Source organism: Lipomyces tetrasporus, assembly GCF_029532465.1.
Source record: "Lipomyces tetrasporus strain NRRL Y-64009 chromosome Unknown POJ06scaffold_2, whole genome shotgun sequence".
Lineage (NCBI taxonomy): Eukaryota > Fungi > Ascomycota > Lipomycetes > Lipomycetales > Lipomycetaceae > Lipomyces > Lipomyces tetrasporus.
This window is the reverse complement of record NW_026611597.1, coordinates 1,899,001-1,916,046: the sequence shown is the minus strand read 5'-3', so window position 1 is coordinate 1,916,046 and position 17,046 is coordinate 1,899,001. Positions and strand designations below refer to the sequence as shown.

General features: G+C 45.9%; 7 protein-coding genes and 1 non-coding gene across 8 annotated transcripts; 4 read left to right on the top strand and 4 right to left on the bottom strand.

The window, feature by feature from the left end:
* The first annotated feature begins 468 nt into the window (after positions 1–468).
* POJ06DRAFT_64259 (uncharacterized protein) lies at positions 469–3,482 on the top strand. Its single transcript, XM_056191315.1, has 2 exons — positions 469–653; positions 791–3,482. Exon 2 carries the CDS (start codon positions 796–798, stop codon positions 3,322–3,324), a length of 2,529 nt encoding a protein of 842 aa, XP_056046598.1. The 5' UTR covers positions 469–653; positions 791–795; the 3' UTR covers positions 3,325–3,482.
* A 12-nt stretch (positions 3,483–3,494) lies between these two features.
* POJ06DRAFT_64250 (uncharacterized protein) lies at positions 3,495–4,984 on the bottom strand. Its single transcript, XM_056191314.1, has 2 exons — positions 4,810–4,984; positions 3,495–4,760 (listed from the first exon to the last, which is right to left on the bottom strand). The coding sequence occupies exons 1-2, from the start codon at positions 4,885–4,887 to the stop codon at positions 3,666–3,668; spliced, it is 1,173 nt and encodes a 390-aa protein (XP_056046597.1). The 5' UTR covers positions 4,888–4,984; the 3' UTR covers positions 3,495–3,665.
* Positions 4,985–9,567, bottom strand: POJ06DRAFT_64249 (P-loop containing nucleoside triphosphate hydrolase protein). The gene is made up of 4 exons (XM_056191313.1): positions 9,320–9,567; positions 8,196–9,243; positions 6,307–8,142; positions 4,985–6,249 (listed from the first exon to the last, which is right to left on the bottom strand). The coding sequence occupies exons 1-4, from the start codon at positions 9,520–9,522 to the stop codon at positions 5,083–5,085; spliced, it is 4,254 nt and encodes a 1,417-aa protein (XP_056046596.1). The 5' UTR covers positions 9,523–9,567; the 3' UTR covers positions 4,985–5,082.
* Positions 9,568–9,615: 48 nt separating this feature from the next.
* POJ06DRAFT_273726 (Gar1-domain-containing protein) lies at positions 9,616–10,991 on the top strand. The gene is made up of 4 exons (XM_056189594.1): positions 9,616–9,860; positions 10,013–10,063; positions 10,140–10,386; positions 10,435–10,991. Exons 1-4 carry the CDS (start codon positions 9,818–9,820, stop codon positions 10,709–10,711), a joined length of 618 nt encoding a protein of 205 aa, XP_056046595.1. The 5' UTR covers positions 9,616–9,817; the 3' UTR covers positions 10,712–10,991.
* POJ06DRAFT_246722 (uncharacterized protein) lies at positions 10,992–12,176 on the bottom strand. The gene has a single exon (XM_056186819.1). It carries the CDS (start codon positions 11,785–11,787, stop codon positions 11,203–11,205), a length of 585 nt encoding a protein of 194 aa, XP_056046594.1. The 5' UTR covers positions 11,788–12,176; the 3' UTR covers positions 10,992–11,202.
* A 581-nt stretch (positions 12,177–12,757) lies between these two features.
* POJ06DRAFT_t18 lies at positions 12,758–12,866 on the top strand. The gene has a single exon. It is a non-coding gene; the product is annotated as a tRNA-Leu (tRNA).
* A 512-nt stretch (positions 12,867–13,378) lies between these two features.
* Positions 13,379–14,621, bottom strand: POJ06DRAFT_246720 (inhibitor of apoptosis-promoting Bax1-domain-containing protein). The gene has a single exon (XM_056186818.1). It carries the CDS (start codon positions 14,496–14,498, stop codon positions 13,653–13,655), a length of 846 nt encoding a protein of 281 aa, XP_056046593.1. The 5' UTR covers positions 14,499–14,621; the 3' UTR covers positions 13,379–13,652.
* Positions 14,622–15,189: 568 nt separating this feature from the next.
* POJ06DRAFT_64211 (uncharacterized protein) lies at positions 15,190–16,535 on the top strand. The gene is made up of 2 exons (XM_056191312.1): positions 15,190–16,041; positions 16,113–16,535. Exons 1-2 carry the CDS (start codon positions 15,557–15,559, stop codon positions 16,321–16,323), a joined length of 696 nt encoding a protein of 231 aa, XP_056046592.1. The 5' UTR covers positions 15,190–15,556; the 3' UTR covers positions 16,324–16,535.
* The last annotated feature ends 511 nt before the right edge of the window (positions 16,536–17,046 follow it).

Here is a 17,046-nt window from a genome sequence, read left to right as displayed (position 1 = left end):
CGGGAACGAAGGGCAACGATTAAACCTGAACGATTTCAACGACCGATTAACGAACGAACTATTACGAGGCATTTCATATATTTGTTTACGATTTAACGGCATCACGTTCTTTAATTTATTCCAAGTAAATAATGAATCGGGTGATTATTGGAAGGAGAGAACGGACAGTGCTATTACTCAGTATTTCTATGTTTGGTAGATACGTTTACTTCCTGAATTTTTCCTTTGGTTATCACTAGAGATTGGTTTTGTGTGTTATGCGGTGCAAATGGGTTTCTATATTTGGAACGGGCGTTATATATTATATAGCGGCACATATAGTAGATTGGACGGACTCATTCTATAATATAGCATCATAAAGTTATACAAATAGTTAACTAAATGTAAACATAATTTCAGGGTACACTGTTTACGAAAGTCCGGGTCAGAATCAACTACTGCCGGGTCACCCATCTCGGTTGGGACTAACTTAGACACGATTCTGGTCTGCGGAACAATTTATAGAGACAGCAGTGACGTAGTGATTTATGTCCCGGGCAACTACAAGTAACTGCATAGATTAGACTATTAGAAGGATTTCGGTATCGCTTGCTCATTAGTTATCAGCGGTTGTCTGTGGCGTTTATGAGATCTACAAGTTATCGCGGATAGAGGTTAGGCGTTGGCTCTTGTTATACCGTTGTCACAAAGGTGACTTTTGGGTGACGGGTCCAAAATTTCTTTCTGCAGTTTCTTTTAACACGAAAGCTGCCGTAGGATTGGGGTGCGGTCATTGCTAACCGACGTCTAGATAGGATGCTAAATCGTCGCCTGGCCTTGGAACTGGCAGCAAAGCGAGTGAATGGTCCAATTCATTCCCTACGCCCTTCATGTCCCTTAAACGAACGCATTCCTCTGTTGGGGAGAATTTCATTGCGGACGGTTACAAACAATGCAAATGAATCGAGGTCGCGACCTCTGAATCCAACGTCCCAGCTGTCGGACTATCCCACAGTTATAGGCGGATCTGTTGAAGCTGATGATAAACTTCTTCGAACAGTTTTCGACATGCCTGCATCGTCTCATAAATTTTTGAGTCCGAGCGGATCGACTGCAGGATCGCCGGGCCTGCTCATGAATTCAAAGCTGAAATCGGCCAGAAGTCTCGTCGAATTTGCGAGTGATACGCTTGACTCAGCACGCAAGGTTACAGACCGAATATTATCTCTGACAGGCTCTTCTGAACAAGACCTTCGAGGGGCTGTACGTCTCTTCGATCGGCTCTCGGACATGTTATGTCGTGTGATCGATCTCGCCGAATTTGTTCGCACGGTTCATCCTGATCCAGAATACATTGGGGCTGCAGAATATGCGCATGGTCATATGATGAGCTACATGATCGAGTTGAACTCAAGCAATGATCTCTACCAAGTGCTACGAAGAGTAATTGATACGCCGTCTGTCGTGTCATCATTATCAACGGAGGAAAATATCGTTGCGAAGCTGCTATTATACGATTTTGAGAAATCAGGAGCCGGATTGGACAAGAGCGTGCGGGATGAGGTAATGAGTCTACAACATGATATTTCATCCTTGTCAAGGGACTTCGTGACTGGTATCGCTCCAGAGCACAGTAGCGTGGAGGTAGATATCAATGACCTATACGGTCTTGATCCGATGGCCGTCGCAGAACTAAGACGTGCAACAGCAGCTAAGAATGATTCGTCAGCGTTTCAATATCTTAAACGGTCAGGGTCATTTTCACGGCGAAGATCAGATGGACCGTCCAAAGACGCATTAGACGCTGTCAAGAAGGTGAGATTGCCGACAACTGGGCTGATTGCTCGTATGGCTGGTGGGAGCGTGAAATCCTCAGAGCTGAGAAGACAGCTATACATTGAAGGACGTCGCTCGAATGCGAAGCAAGTGGAGATTCTAGAAAGTCTGCTTACGGCGCGCATGCGTCTCGCGAATATGATGGGATCAAGTTCGTATGCAGAGTATCAGTTGGCCGATAAGATGGCTCGAACGCCGGAAGCTGTGAAGAAATTCCTCGATCATTTGGCGTTCAAGACCCGACCCGGTGCGCAACAGGAAATAGATTTGCTGAAGAACTTGAAAAAAAAATCAGATCCGGGCAGCATCGAGTTTAATGCATGGGATCGGGATTACTATATGTCCCAATATACAGATTTGACTAAACCAAGAGTTAGGTCTTACGATTTTCTGAACTCTTACTTCTCTTTGGGCGTTGTCATGCAAGGGCTTTCTCGCTTGTTCACAAAGCTGTATGGTATCAGGTTCGTTCCACGGGAGACAGCGCCAGGCGAAATTTGGCACGAAGACGTCCGTAAGCTAGATATAATGTCTGATAGTGGGGGTATCTTTGGCGAGCAGCGAGTGGGTGTGATGTATTGTGATTTGTTTGCGCGTCAAGGCAAGCCACGGTCACCCGCCCATTATACTATCAGATGTTCGCGCGAAATATTCAGTGACGAGTTTCACGATGGGCTTGACCCGGGGAACAGAGATGTACCCACTCTGGTCGCGGGTGGCCAGGTATATCAGGTTCCAACAATTGGCCTGGTGTGCGACTTCGTGTCAAAGAACGAGCATGGACCTACATTACTCTCCTTCGGCGAAGTGGAGACCCTGTTCCATGAGATGGGCCATGCAATGCATTCCATGTTGGGACGAACAGCTTTGCATAATATATCTGGTACTAGGTGTGCAACGGATTTTGTCGAATTACCTTCGGTTCTAATGGAATACTTTGCCTCGAATCCCGACGTACTCGCCCTGTTTGCACGGCATTACGAAACCGACAAGCCGTTGCCCCCACAGTTGATTGAAGCGAGCTTGTCTCAACGGGCCACATTTAGACATAATGATACATACACACAGATTGAAATGTCGCTATTAGATCAAGCTCTGCATTCCATTACACCGTCGTCCTTGTCGGCAGGTGGAATAGACTCATCAAAAATCTACCACGCGGTTGAGCATCAATATTCTCTCTTCCCTACCGTCCAAGGCGCGAAGTGGCAGGGCATGTTTGGTCACTTAGTCGGATATGGCGCTGTATATTACGCATACTTGTTAGATAGAGCGATTGCGTCCTTAGTGTGGGATCGAGTATTCCATTCCGGTAAGGAAGGAGGCGCGGTATCACGTGAAGCCGGCGAGCGGTTCAAAAATGAAGTGCTGGTTTGGGGTGGTGGTAGAGACCCTTGGGAATGCTTCGCAGAAGTACTAGAGAGGGATGAATTCCGCGGCGGTGGAGAGTCGGCTATGGAATATGTAGCTATGGGTGCTGGGGAGCAAGTTGCAGGTGCTTGGAGATAGATTGACTTCTCGGGACACCTTCAGTCCGTGCTTGGGTATGTATTCGCACAATTTGGTGTTATTGCTATTTTTGTTCATGATATTTGTAATTTTAGACCCAAGAATTGGTCTTCACGGGATTCATAACATTTCGTTGCTATTTGAACTGTCATGACCGCAAGACTACTGTATATACAAGCTATTACCGTTATCAATTTACTGCAAGTCAAACTCCCACCTAATAACTCCTACCAAACATGAAAAAAGTCGATCCCGACTAATGCATAAATATCCTGTCAATCCGTCAATATTCATATGGCTATCGTATACGCATTCCTAATGTGCAATGAGACAGACGTGTTCTATTCAATTTGGATTCGCCGGTACCCGTTGGTCAACTTCAGAAATCCTAATGACTGCAGGGCCGAGCGGTCGTTCGCTGAAACAAAGGCACCTTGAGGCTTCTGCAATGTGACTGTCTTTGCTATCTCGATCGCACTATTAATAGGTGCAACCAGCGACGCACATACATCCTTATTGAATGCCGTAATCGCTACGGGCATGCGCAACTCAACATCCTTGCATCCGGACATTTTGACAACCATTGAGATGTAGTAATTTACGGTAAGCAGTGACGAAGCAGTCGAAAATGAAGCGATGGTCACATTTGGCATTCCGTCATCATTGCTAGGAATGTAGAAGCTATCTTTGGCGCAGTCGTCCGACATCGGCACAGAGAACGTGATCTCATGATACAGTCCATTAGGTCCCAACTTGACACTGTTCAGGACTACCCTCTGACTTCGCACCGTCGTCAATTTCGATATCGTACCGTCGCTCGTGGTGGTAATCTTCAGCTCTTCCTCTAGCTTGACCATGATCTGCTGCAGCTTTACCTTACCCGACCTATGTGTCCAATCAGGATTTGGAGTTACACCGGCGACGATACGAACTACATCTCCTGGACCGAAGGAGGTGTAGTCTAATTGTAGTGTGACGTATACCACTTTGTCATCCGACTCTTTCATAAGTGAATTGCCTTGCAAATATTGTTGGAAAATTCGAATATTGTCGTACCGTACAATCGTGATTGGGCAATACGCGGCAGTCTCAAAGTTGGACTGGTTATCAGATTCTTTGAGCAACGCATCTAATCTATATGTGATCTTCGCCTGTTTCGATACATGCATACTAGCCGGTAGTAGAACATCTCTAGATAGTGGCAACGAATAGACAAATGGCAGGTCGACTGCGTAGAAGGTGTTCTGTCCTGTGGGATGTGCTTCGAAAAGGACGACTTCTCGACCGACCGCATACGACTGCTCGACCTTCTGCGTTAACAGCGTACTCGTATACTGTATATCTTCTGTCCGGTATAATTGCAACTTGATCGATTTGAGCTTGAATGGTTGGCCAGCAGACTCTGACCGGAGCTCGACAACTCCAGCGATGCGGGGCTTTTGGACAGTCAGTTCTTGCTGCTAGCTACATGACGTCAATTCTTACCCAAGTGGCATCAATACCCGGATATCCGAGCACGAAATCCGAATTAGGCGGGCCCCTTATGTTCACTTGCACAGGCATTCTTATGTGGGATTATACCGTATTACAAGGTATTGAGTGCTGAATGCGCGCCGCAGCATCCGATGAGCACAAGCTTCAGTGAGCACGGACACGTACCGGGGACAACAACAGTATTCGTTCACGTCACCACACATAAACCATCCTATTGTACATGACATTTACACTAAACATATACATACGCTACAATGCTGCCCTCTAAGCTTCTTCATCCATATCATCTTCAACCTCCTCAATGTCCTCGACTTCGCTCTCCATGTCAACGTCTTCAATATCTCCTTCGTCGGCTTGATCTGCCGCTGCAATCTGTTCAACAGTAGCCGGAGCAGGTAGCCGCCCCTCTTCCCGCATCTTTTCCACTTTTCTAGTCGTCATTTCATACACGAACTTGCCCAGATGCTCCACACCTTCCATAACTACAACTCTGGAATCGTCAATCTCCCGGCTGGCTCTCGCTGAGGGGAACATCTCACCAATCGACAACTCGAGCTTATCTCCCTCGCCTCGATTGGTATCCAGCCTTTCCAAGAACGGCCTGATCTCGACACTAGACTCGACAAGGTACCTCCGACCAAGTACGTATAACCCTAACCTCGCTCTGGACATCGCAACTGTCAATCTTCGAACGTCACGTAAATATCCAACTCTCTTTGTTCTGACCAGCGAAAGAATTATGTAGTCATTTTGTTCACCTTGGTACTGGTCTACGGTAGCGACGGTAGCCGGTAGTCCGAATATTGGATTCCGCTTGCACCGCTCCGTAATAATATTCTGAATTAGAACTTTCTGTCCCACGTACGGAGTCAGAATACTAATCTTGTCTGCTGGATAGCCAAGTAGGCGCATGTACATGTAAATTGCAACAGCATACTCCGCCTCACCCAAATTTTGATTGAAATGAGGCGAAGGCTCAGTTTCACCCGCGCCGTTATAGTCGGGCACGTCGATAAATTGGAAAACTTGCTTAAACCCAGCGTTTGCAAATTTGTACTCCTCGTTCTCGTAGCACATTGGTAAATTGGTGAGACCATCTTTGCCGGCTAATTGGTATTTCCAACTATACAATTCCGCAATCTCTGGACGCGCGCGACCTTGAGCGTCAAGGACGATACTGGGAACATTAAGTCGAAGTAGTCTCGAGAAAAGGCTCTGCTCCAAATTAGCGTAATGTCGGAATGCAAGGTTCTGAATAATTGGCGCATTCTGCAGGTGATCACCAATCAGGACTACACGCTCAAGAGCACTCTTGCCGGACCCGTTAATCTGAAGTGAAAGTGGAATAAAACTCTCGATTTCTGTTAACTGTGCGGCTTCCTCAACAATCACATTTTCGTAGTGGAATCCAAGGGAGACAATCTCACGGCGCTAAAAAGTTAGAACGATCTTAGCAACCGACTCACTGAAAGTTTAAAAACGACGTACCCTCATTGCAGCATGTGTTGACGTCAACGCAATGATCCTGGCCTCTCGAGTCAGCAAATAGTTGGCTCTATCTTTCGCAGTTCGTAAAAGCTCGAACGGCCGAATATCCTCTAACTCCATGAAAATTATCTCTAAGTGCCTGAAGCATCCATCTGCAATCTCCATTGCCTCTTCCAATGAGTGAAATTGTGGATTGAAGAGAGGTTGTGGTGCATTGGCAAAATATGCATGAAATGGGAATTCGCGGCTCAATGATTCGACGTCTGCAATGCCGTCCCTAGACTTAAACTTTTTCCACGTCGGAAGTACAAACAGCTTGTAAAAGTAGCCAGCCGCTTCACATGACTCTCCATGGGGACCTTGTCCACCAACGGAATCAGACAATCGTGTCACTTCTTTGAGCAAGGCCGAACGTCGATCGAGCAGATTATCCACCCGTCCGTATCGAGAATACGATACATCCGACCGTAGATCGTCTTCCCCGTGTCCTAGTCGTAGCAGATGTCTCTCATCAATATCAAGCGCTATGATCTTTTCAAATAATCTGTTTAATGCCTGGTTACTGTGGGTGACAACAAGCGTTCGCTGTTTCGGGTTGCTGTGATAGATATTGCTGATGATCTGCGTTGCAACGTCAGTCTTCCCCGTGCCCGGAGGACCGACTATGACAGTTAAACCTGGGTTAGTCCCAGAATATATGGCCTTGACCTGTGCAGGAGTGAATGGAATCGTATTCTTCTTTCGAGCATCCACAGGATAAGGCCCCATATTTGGCGCATGATACGTAGATACTTCTATCACTTGCACCTCTTTCCCATCGACCACCTCCTCTGCGACTTTCTTCTTGCGGCTTCTGGTCTTCTTCTGTCCCTCTGGCTCAACAATCTTAGTCGTTTCTCTTAATACATACGGCGGAAGCGAGGCTTCCAAGTCACCCTCTGCCGAGACAACCATCTTGTCGAAGCTCGAAGTTAAGTGGCCCCAGTTAATAAATGTGTCGTTTAGATCCACCTTTTCTGGCCTGTTCGGCAGATTCTCGTATGAGGCAGAAGCAGGGTCTCCATATCCCAAAAACACATCCACGAGCCAATCTGGAAGCACAACGTCGGTTTGCGTTAAGTCCTTCACGTTGTCCAAAATCGATTTGAAATTGTTCTCGCGCTGGTGACGACGGAAAACGAAGTTGATACTATCATACACTTTGTCAGAGTCGTGGGAATATGTCACTGGGTCGATCATGACATGTAGTCGTCGCCGTCGGGCAATCCGGCCGTAAAGCGGTTTCTGACCGTTGCGCTGTTGAGGTGCTCCTGGAACATGAATAGGATTATTGTTGTGATCGTAAACGCCTGCGACTTCAGCGGCTCTGATGTATCTAACACCTATCTTCTCCAATTCGTTCGTTGCTTTAGTATTTGGGGCCTGCAACGCTACCAAAAAGACGACTTCTTCCGGCCTCAACATTTCCCATTCTTTCTGAACTTCCTCGCTTACTCTGTCTAGCTCCAAGTACAATTCTGCACGAACATATGCTGGATGAGACTCTCCAACTTTTGCAGTTGCGGTCTCTAAGATTGCTGGTCTCGAAATTCTCTGCGCCATACGGCTAAAGCCGGTCAGCTTGAGCTCGCGAGACGAGGGCTGCAACTTAAGACGTTCTACAATTGCCTCGATATCGCTTTTGATTTCGAAGAAAGATTCAAGACGGTAAAGTTCGAACGCACGGTTGAAAAAATCGCTAGTGGAGAGATACTGCAGGTTAAACCGAGGGATAGGGAGCGGCTTAAACGCGTCAAACGCCGACGTTTGTTCCAAAATGGCGCTGGACAGTGATTTCTAGTCGTTGTTAGCAACCAAAGCAGGAAATATGACCAAGACAGTATACGTACTTCTGTGGGAAGCGAATGCAGTGCTTCGCACTTTTCTTCCCAGCTCTTGCGCCTCACAAATTTATACGCGAGCAATTCAGTCTTGAACTGCCTACCCGTGTCAACACCCTGAATAGAATATTCTGCAGCCAGACCCAGCTGCTCGCATAAACTTCTCAACTCGTCATCTGTAAGAGGCTCCAAATTCTCTAGCAAATCTTCTCGCTTGCTAACCGATCCGTAATTTGACAACGCCAAAACCAGTAGTTTCTCCTTGAAATGATCTAACGCAATCTTTTGAAACTGAAGTACTTGCTTCGAGTTTTGTCTCTGAAACTCTTCCTTGGAAATTAACACTCCAGTTAGATCATCGATAGGAAAATTCATAAACTGATCCAAAATTTCGTGAAGTTGGCGTAAGAGTATGTTCTTCTCGTTCTTATACGCTGGTGACAACTTGATCGCGACACTCAGGTTTAGATCCTTCAACAACGTATTAGAAAATCTTCGAGTTGGAAGCTGCGAGATGATATCGATCAACAGTTCCAATACACGTGCGATGTAGGCAATGACCTGCGATTTTGAATCATTCCCTTGGGCATAAATGAGTCGCAGGAAGTCCAGCACGATGGAATAGAGCCATCCTCGCTCAAGACGTAATCGGACCTTTCTTGTGTCATCTGCAGCTTCAAACTTTTTCATTGCTGCGCGCCAGGACTTCTTTAATCCTGTACTGCTGTTGAGAAGGGAGTCACGCATTGACAGGGAGTGCAGCAAATTCCAGATTGATATAGACACCAATGGCGCACATTCACGACGGATCAACGAGGAGTCGAGGGACCGAAATGCGGCGTCGATAAAGGATATTAGATATGTGCGAGTGTGTAGAGGAATAGCATTTGTTGACGAGACAGTGAGCACGCGTTGGAAGAAATCACTAAATAGCTCCTCGTTCTTGGAGAATAAGCCCCAATTCAACGTATTTTCCCGTTGCTTCACAACGGCAGCAATTGCCACTAATATCGTGTGATCATCTTTCGCGTCGTATGTCCAGCTTGGCCAAAGGAACCTGCAGATCATATATCTTTAGCCTCTGCATTTTTGACCACCCACACGTTAGGTAGATGATCTGAAAAGAAACTCACTTTTCCAAATACAATAGATAATCTAGAATTACTAGACTGCGTTCATTGAACCCTTCGTTCTCAAGTTCGGAAAATAAACCTGAAATAACTGTGCCTGCGCCTTCAATTGGTCGCTCATGATCCCCTGCCCAATTCGCGGTCGCGAGGTCGAAGAACTTCGAACCGTAGATCTCCGCAACAGTAGGGGAGCCTGTCGTCGCCATTCTATATTCACAGAATATTCGCAAGCGGTGGCAGTGTATCTTAGGAGGCCCTTAGCTCGAAGAATATCTGCAATGCGGCCCGTATATTTCTGTCGTTCGGCTTTCGGAAGCCAGTTTGGGTTAGGGCTAAATTAATTAGTGTTTTCTCTCGCTGCTGAAAATTGAAACCCAAATTTCAGCAAAAACCTGCTAACTTTTCCGGCAACCTATAGATCGAACCAAGGTTGGGTGACAGTGAATATAAGGATTGTTGCAGGCCCATTTTCTGTATTAATTTCATATACAACTTTTCGAAATGAGTAGAGGGCGTGGTGGAGGTGGACGCGGTGGATTCAGAGGTATGAAGAATTTTTGATATTTCGTTATAATAGACGACTTCAAGGGGAATTATGCCTTGTTGATTCGGGCAGATATCGCCTTATTCATATTGTTATATTATTTTGCATGACAAACTGTAAGATTATGCTTGTGCTAACAGATATTCAATTAGGAGGCAGAACAGGCCCGCCTCTTTCCACCGGGCCGCCAGAGACAGTATTAGGTATTGTAGAAGCGTTTAATTCTTGCTTCGGCATTTCTTGAGGCATGTCATTGTGCTAATGTCATCATATAATCAGAAATGGGAACATTCATGCACGCATGCGAAGGAGAAATTATGTGCCAGTCTGTTAATACCAAGATCCCATACTTCAATGCGCCCATATATTTAGAGAACAAGACCGCGATTGGCAAGGTTGATGAGATACTTGGGCCCATTAATGAGGTGTTTTTCACTATAAAGCCGCAGGAGGGAATAGTGGCTACATCGTTCAAGCCCGGTGATAAGTTTTACATTGGACCAGATAAATTGCTGCCTTTGGAACGGTATGAACTCCCAACGACAGTGGAAAGATAACTGCTAATTTCCCATAGATTTCTCCCTAAGCCTAAGGCACCACCAGGTACTAGACCACCAAGGACTAGGGCGGGTCGAGGTGGTCCCGGAGTTGCCCGTGGCCGTGGGTTTTCCCGAGGCGGCAGAGGTGGCCCACCGAGAGGAGGTGCAAGAGGCGGTCGCGGTGGATTTTCACGGGGTGGTGGATCAGGTGGTCGGGGTGGTTTTGGCGGAGGGGGTGGTTTTGGCGGAGGGCGTGGTGGTGGGAGAGGTGGACGAGCCGGTTTCTCTGGTCGTGGTCGCGGGGGTCGTTAAATGGTTAACCTGCTCAGTGGTTGATATGCGGAGTAATTTCAAAGGAGATCAGGTTGGCCGATACCGGTATTATGTGACGTTAAGACTAAGACCCTGCGAAAAATTTAATAAAAGTTTGATATGGCTTGTTTGTATAATTCTATCCTAGCATGTGTTCTTTACGGTTGTATAGGTTTTGTATCATAACCACGATTAGAAAAGAATAAGTTTCCAGGCTCGGGATCAGTATAGTATTTACACTTTGCCGTTTAAGAAATTTCAAGAAGATTCGACCTGCAATGAATTCGCATGAACGTATAATGCCTCAATATCAAACTGATACAACTAAAGACCTACTACTCCTATACAATAAAGCAAGTAACGCGCTTAGTGCCATTAATATCGAAGTAATCCTGAACGCCAGAAGCCCATATAACAAATCGAAGCCTGAAAATATCAATAAAATATATAAGTCATGTACCAGTCATGTATGGGCCAATAAACAGTAATCGTCAAGATTTATTAGTGCCGAACTGCTCGCTGATCAACCTGTCGAGATTCTCTCGTAGTTTCCTTCTCGACATGCATTTACGAACTTCGTTTCTCCAGCAAAACGATGATTCCTTGTCGTCCTTTTCCGCGTCTGCTTGAGAAACCGGAGGCACAATATCAGAGACATCTTCTATATGCGCTGAAACGGCTCGTTGCTTTTTTTGCGGTGATGTTACTGGAGGAGCTTCTGTTGGACCATATAGAGCCGCGCTTGATGACTCTAGGATAGCAGTGGCCGAGTACGACTTGACAACCACTATAGGATGGTAATGACCCAAGTCACTGTCTGCATCCACTACGTCATCATCCTCCATGGACTCTTCTTTCAACACATGCCACGACACGCGCCTGCAGTTGGCATGAGGAAGATTGAGTGACCGATCAGCCTCGATGGCCGAGTCTCGGGCAAACAGGGAGGGGTAAAATCGCCGCGAGGAATGAGTGTATGGTTGCTCGATCTCGATAATATCATTGCCTAGATAAAACTTTGGACGCGGTGCTTCACTTGCGCCAACTGATGTCGGTTGGTAAGAATCGGGAGACATAACGAATCAACCAATCGAGGCACCAGGACGGGATAAAGTAAATAGCAAGACTTATTCAGTAAACCTCTGTTGAGCCACTAGGTGATCAAGTACGCAGTAGCAGTGAAGAATGCACGATGTCAGTAGGACGAATGAAGGTCACAAGACGAGATGGAAAATTGAATAACAGAAAACCTGGAGGACATGGCTATCAAGGGCATATTCCATCTGCCATCTGGGTATCAGAGATCAAAATCAGATAATAAGACGCGGGCGCGAATACAAGTCAATTGCGCTTGGTCGCGCTGCATTCGTGTAACTGGCTGAGTCCACATCATCGCCGGCAGTTTCCATCGATCGGAGGTCAAAGCGCGAACCCAGTGGTTTTCGTTTCCCTACAATTTACCGCATCCTCGACCGCATTAACACTAAATTGGCAGTCTTACAAGACACGCACTTTGACGCGCACATTGCTAGTAATGGTACCAAACCCAATCAAGTGCTCATGGATTGCGTTAGAAAGGTTGATGTCCGTGTCGTTCAAGGTGAATTTCGCAATCTAATATACGGGCACAGAAGAACGTGCATCGGACACTCCAGATTTCCAGAATAACCCCAAAAATGATACGTAAAATAATTAATTACCAAATTGAAAGTTTAGATATTTTGCGTCTCGGGATTTTCGTTCAATTTGCAATAAATGAGGACAAGTTTATCTTACGTAGTTTTCTGGCTTTAGTCGTTGAAAGCTACCCTATTTTTTTTTTGGTTGAAAAGCCAGTTTATTTTACAAGCTATTTGCAGACATGTACCGGCGAAAAACAAAGGAACGAAAGGAAAACGAACCGGATAAATATACAAAAGAGGAAAACGAAACAGACAACGAAGAAAGGAAGGAGAAAACGCTAAAAGGAAACCAAAGGCGACAACCCTAACCCTATCCCTGACCACACAACATGGTGAGCCAATTGCGTAGTTCTACATCGCAAATGGGAGTGTGGCCGAGTGGTCCAAGGCGCCCGCTTCAGGTTTCACAACGAAAGTTGGAGCTTGAATTGCTGGTCTCGAAAGAGGCGTGAGTTCGAACCTCACCGCTCTCAATATTCTTTTGCAATCAAACTCTTAAAATGAGTGATTTTTTTTGCAGTCGATGCCACAAACACGAGAATTATTGGCCTTCTTCAAAGCAATTTCGCTGGGCCAAGATTTAGTTCTGATCTGAGCCCGTGAATCGAGCAAAGCGAACGCAACAAAACAAATCTTGCACTTGGACTTTCGCGATATTAATCCACCGATTGACACCAACCTATAGGATATTTCCCAAAATTTCTGTTGAGGTGGACAACTTACGATTCGAAGCTCGGATGCAATCTACACCTGCTATGAAGTAATGGACCATGGACCAGCGGACGCATCATATCCACCGAATCTATTGATTATATCATGCGACAATATAACTCAAACCGAGAGGAACAGTTTAACTGGACCAGCGCCGCTGCCATCTGGGATGTCTCCAATTTTGATTCGCGGTCATCAGAGTAGCACGACTCTCTTGAAAGTATTACTACACCAGCGTGTGATTAAGCGAACAGAAAATTGTTATTAAAGTGATTGTCACAGTTGAAGAAATGAACGCAAACTCCATTATTCTCAAATTAAAACCAATAAACAAATATACCATACTTTCCACCATCAAATAATAAATACCACCTTAAATATACGAAACCAATTTAAACTAATCTAAAAGCGCCACCAGTAAAGCGCAATTATCGAATCCAGATTTTCTTAGATCATTGGCACGAGATTGCAGATATCCTTTGATTCATGACCCTTCATCCGCGGTGCATTATCTGGTCGACTTAGACACAAAGAGAGACTTAGCGCATCTAGTTCTGGTTGTTCTGAGTGGCATTCAAAATCCTCAGTATGTATAGAAACAAGTTAATGAAGTCAAGGTACAGCGTGACGCTGGCAGCAATTTCCTCTTCAGGATGAAAATGCTTCATGATTAACTGAGTATCAACAAGGACATAGCCGCAAAAAACAAGGGCGCCGAGACCACCGAACAAGAGCTCACTAGTGCTGTTGTACGGGAAGAACATAGCAATGAAGCCGAAACCAATGAGGACCCAAAGAGCAGCGCCGAGGTAAGGCATCCAGCCGATAAAATCGTACTTAGTCTGCATCGCGAATAGAGTCAGTCCGACAAAGACCAAGAGTGTGATCAAAAGTGCTTCGACGACTATTCGCGTGTTGTAGAATGTCGTAATGGTGGCGACCGAGTATCCCTCCAAAAGAGTGAATCCACCCAAAAAGAAAAGATTTACGGGATAACTCTTCCGCTTCCAAAAAGTGAGCAACAATAGAACGATAGATCCGATGAGCGACACCCACATCATCGAAGGGTGCGTATCGACCCAGTATCTGATCGTCGGATTAAACATGAAAAGAACCGACAAGCCTCCAGTTGAAAGGAGTTGCATGGTAAGGATCGTGTAGACCTTGCGAACAAATGCATTGCGTATGGAGATAGAGCAAGCAGCTACTGAAGTCGAATACTTGAAATCATCTGGAAGATCATTGTCGGGAGCACCACGAGCAGCCTCTGCCCTGGATGGTGATCCATGGGGTTCCAGGAGGGGAGCATTTGGGGACTCGCCGACCGGCGTATCAGTAGAGCGATAAGAAGGCGGAGCCGCAGTGTACGAAGGAACTGGATCAGATGGAGCCATTGCAAATGCGAGTTGAATGTGCTGCTGGACGTGTGGAAGAACAAAGACGTAGGTTAAGTGTGGCAGGGGGTCTGTCGATATCCTGCATGCGGTGACGAACGCTATGATTTACACCAACTCGCGCTAGGTTCCAGTGTCACCCGAAACCTTACTGTATTTTGCATTATGACGATATTTGCCCGATTGAGCAACCTGAAAGTTACAAACTACATCCAGCTGCGCATGTTGGCCGGGACGATTTCTGTTAAGCATTGGCGGACCTGCCTAATGAAAACACCCAATATAGTTAAAATCCTTTGCCATTTTATTAGAATCAAAAGATAGAAAGTTATGATCGATATTATCGTATTACCTCGATTTGAAATTCTAGTTTGAAGCAGTTTATGTCAGGGACTAACGTACTTCATATGCGAGTGAGCCACCCAAGCGAGTGAGCCACGCCATAATAAAACTAGAAATGCACATTATGAAACAGAAAATGTCATGCAATTCCCGGGTGATCGTCTGCTCCATACTCCTTGCTTGAAATACTTTGCGTAGGGCAATTTTCGCTCGCCGTATAACTCCTTAGAGATGCAAGCTGACATCCCGCCTACGCAATTTAAAAATTATTGATCTGTTAATGCACGAAAACTTCGAAATACGATCAGTCGATCACTATCTTACTATCTATATGACAGCTGAATGAAATAATTAGTGGAACAAACTAAAATTGGTCTTGCTGATATTAGGGACGCGCGTTGAGGCTCGCTCCTTCTCGGTCTTCCGAGTTGCATGACTCTTGTCAAAAACGAGTGATATTAGGGAGGTTTTGCTACGGTTCGATTTTACCATTACCCCCAATAAAACTTAAAATTTTTGTAAATTTAGTTTCGCAAATTTACGAGATTTCCATGATCACTCGTAAAACTTTAACGTCAAATTTACGAAAATTTTCAGGTTAGCTTTAGCCTTAAACGGCAACGCTGAACCTTGGCGGCTTTAGTTGTTTCCTTTCCCTTTATATTGACCACATTGCCGACGCGGCACCCTTCTCTCATTAATTGGTGCTCGACATCATGCCACTAGACCCCGAATTGGAGACGGTTGATCTCACTAAATATGGCTTGTTCGATGACGTGCAAGTTGTGGACGTTAGTCAATCAGTCGTGGACGCGACATTAAGATCTGATTCCGAAAACAAGACCGCGACTGCTCCTCAGCTTTTGAACGTAGGCGAGGCCAAAAAGAAATTCAAGTTTAGCGAAAAGCATCCCGAACGCGATGAGGTGCTCCTTCTCGAACTAACCGGCATGGACAACAAGCCTTACCTATCTTCGCACGGGGATAAGCTTGCTGGTTGGACAAAATTAGCAAAGCGTTGCATGATTACGTTTCAAAGCAGGTGTACCGATAGTCCTGATGGTGCCGTCCTGACTGGACGGCATGCGAAGGAGCGCTTTGAGACTTTGATGAAGCAACAAGCGGAGCATAACACATGGCTTCAACAGGCTTCGGGGGTCGAGGTGGAAACGACAGCTCTGAAGTCGATAAAGGAAGACGTGTATGAACAAGTTGTAGCCACCTTTTCGTGTTGATTCTGTATGCTGATCGAACTAATGGTGTCATTTGCAGTATATGTCCTCCACGCTTGACATGGATAGCAAGAGCCAGGCGAATGCGGATAAGGAGGTCGCAAGAATCCAGGCCGACAATCTCGGCAAGACGATCCGTGACGTGGCAATGCGTCGGCTCTCGGAGAAGCAGTACGATTGTCTTGCTTCTTCTCCGACACCGCCCAACCGGGAATCGTCGGCATCTTCAACAGAGTCGACTCCTGCCGTGACCTCTTCGGCTGGGAGGGGTGACCCGGCGAAGGCCAGAAAGAGGCGCAAAGTCAGACATTATTCATCTGATGAGACTGGTGATGAAGGGCCTTTCCTAGAGCAAGGGCGCCAGCTCACCGACACCCTTGGCGAGGTTATGGAGGTCCTCAGAGAATTGCAATCCCAAGGACGACAGCTTTTGGAAGCAGCCTTGGAGAAGAATCGAGGGAATTAGAAGATTATTTTTGATTGTTTGGCGAGGTTATGGAGGTCCTCAGAGAATTGCAATCCCAAGGACGACAGCTTTTGGAAGCAGCCTTGCAGAAGAATCGATGTCAGGATCACGGCGCCACTCACGCCGCCCCTGACCCCTGACGTCTGGCTTAGCACGTCGGCGGTCAATGCTTCTATTTTCGTCGTTATAATGGTTCTATTTTTGTTGTCATGATGCTTCTATTTTTGTTTCGTAATGTTTCTATTCTCGGCTTTAGTCAGCTGACTATGGACGCTCGGAGCTCCAGTTCCGACTATATTCTAAAATATCTGATCTTTGGTTTCCCACCTCATAAGGTTGCTAGTACCGAACTTGAACGTCCCCGAGTTCTTACAATCGAGGGAATTAGAAGATTATTTTTGATTATTTGTGTTTACTACTTCAATATATACTTGTCATGACGCTCTGACTTCTGAGCCGCATCATCATCGCGAGCCGCACTGGCCCGGACAAGGGGCCAAAGTATCGG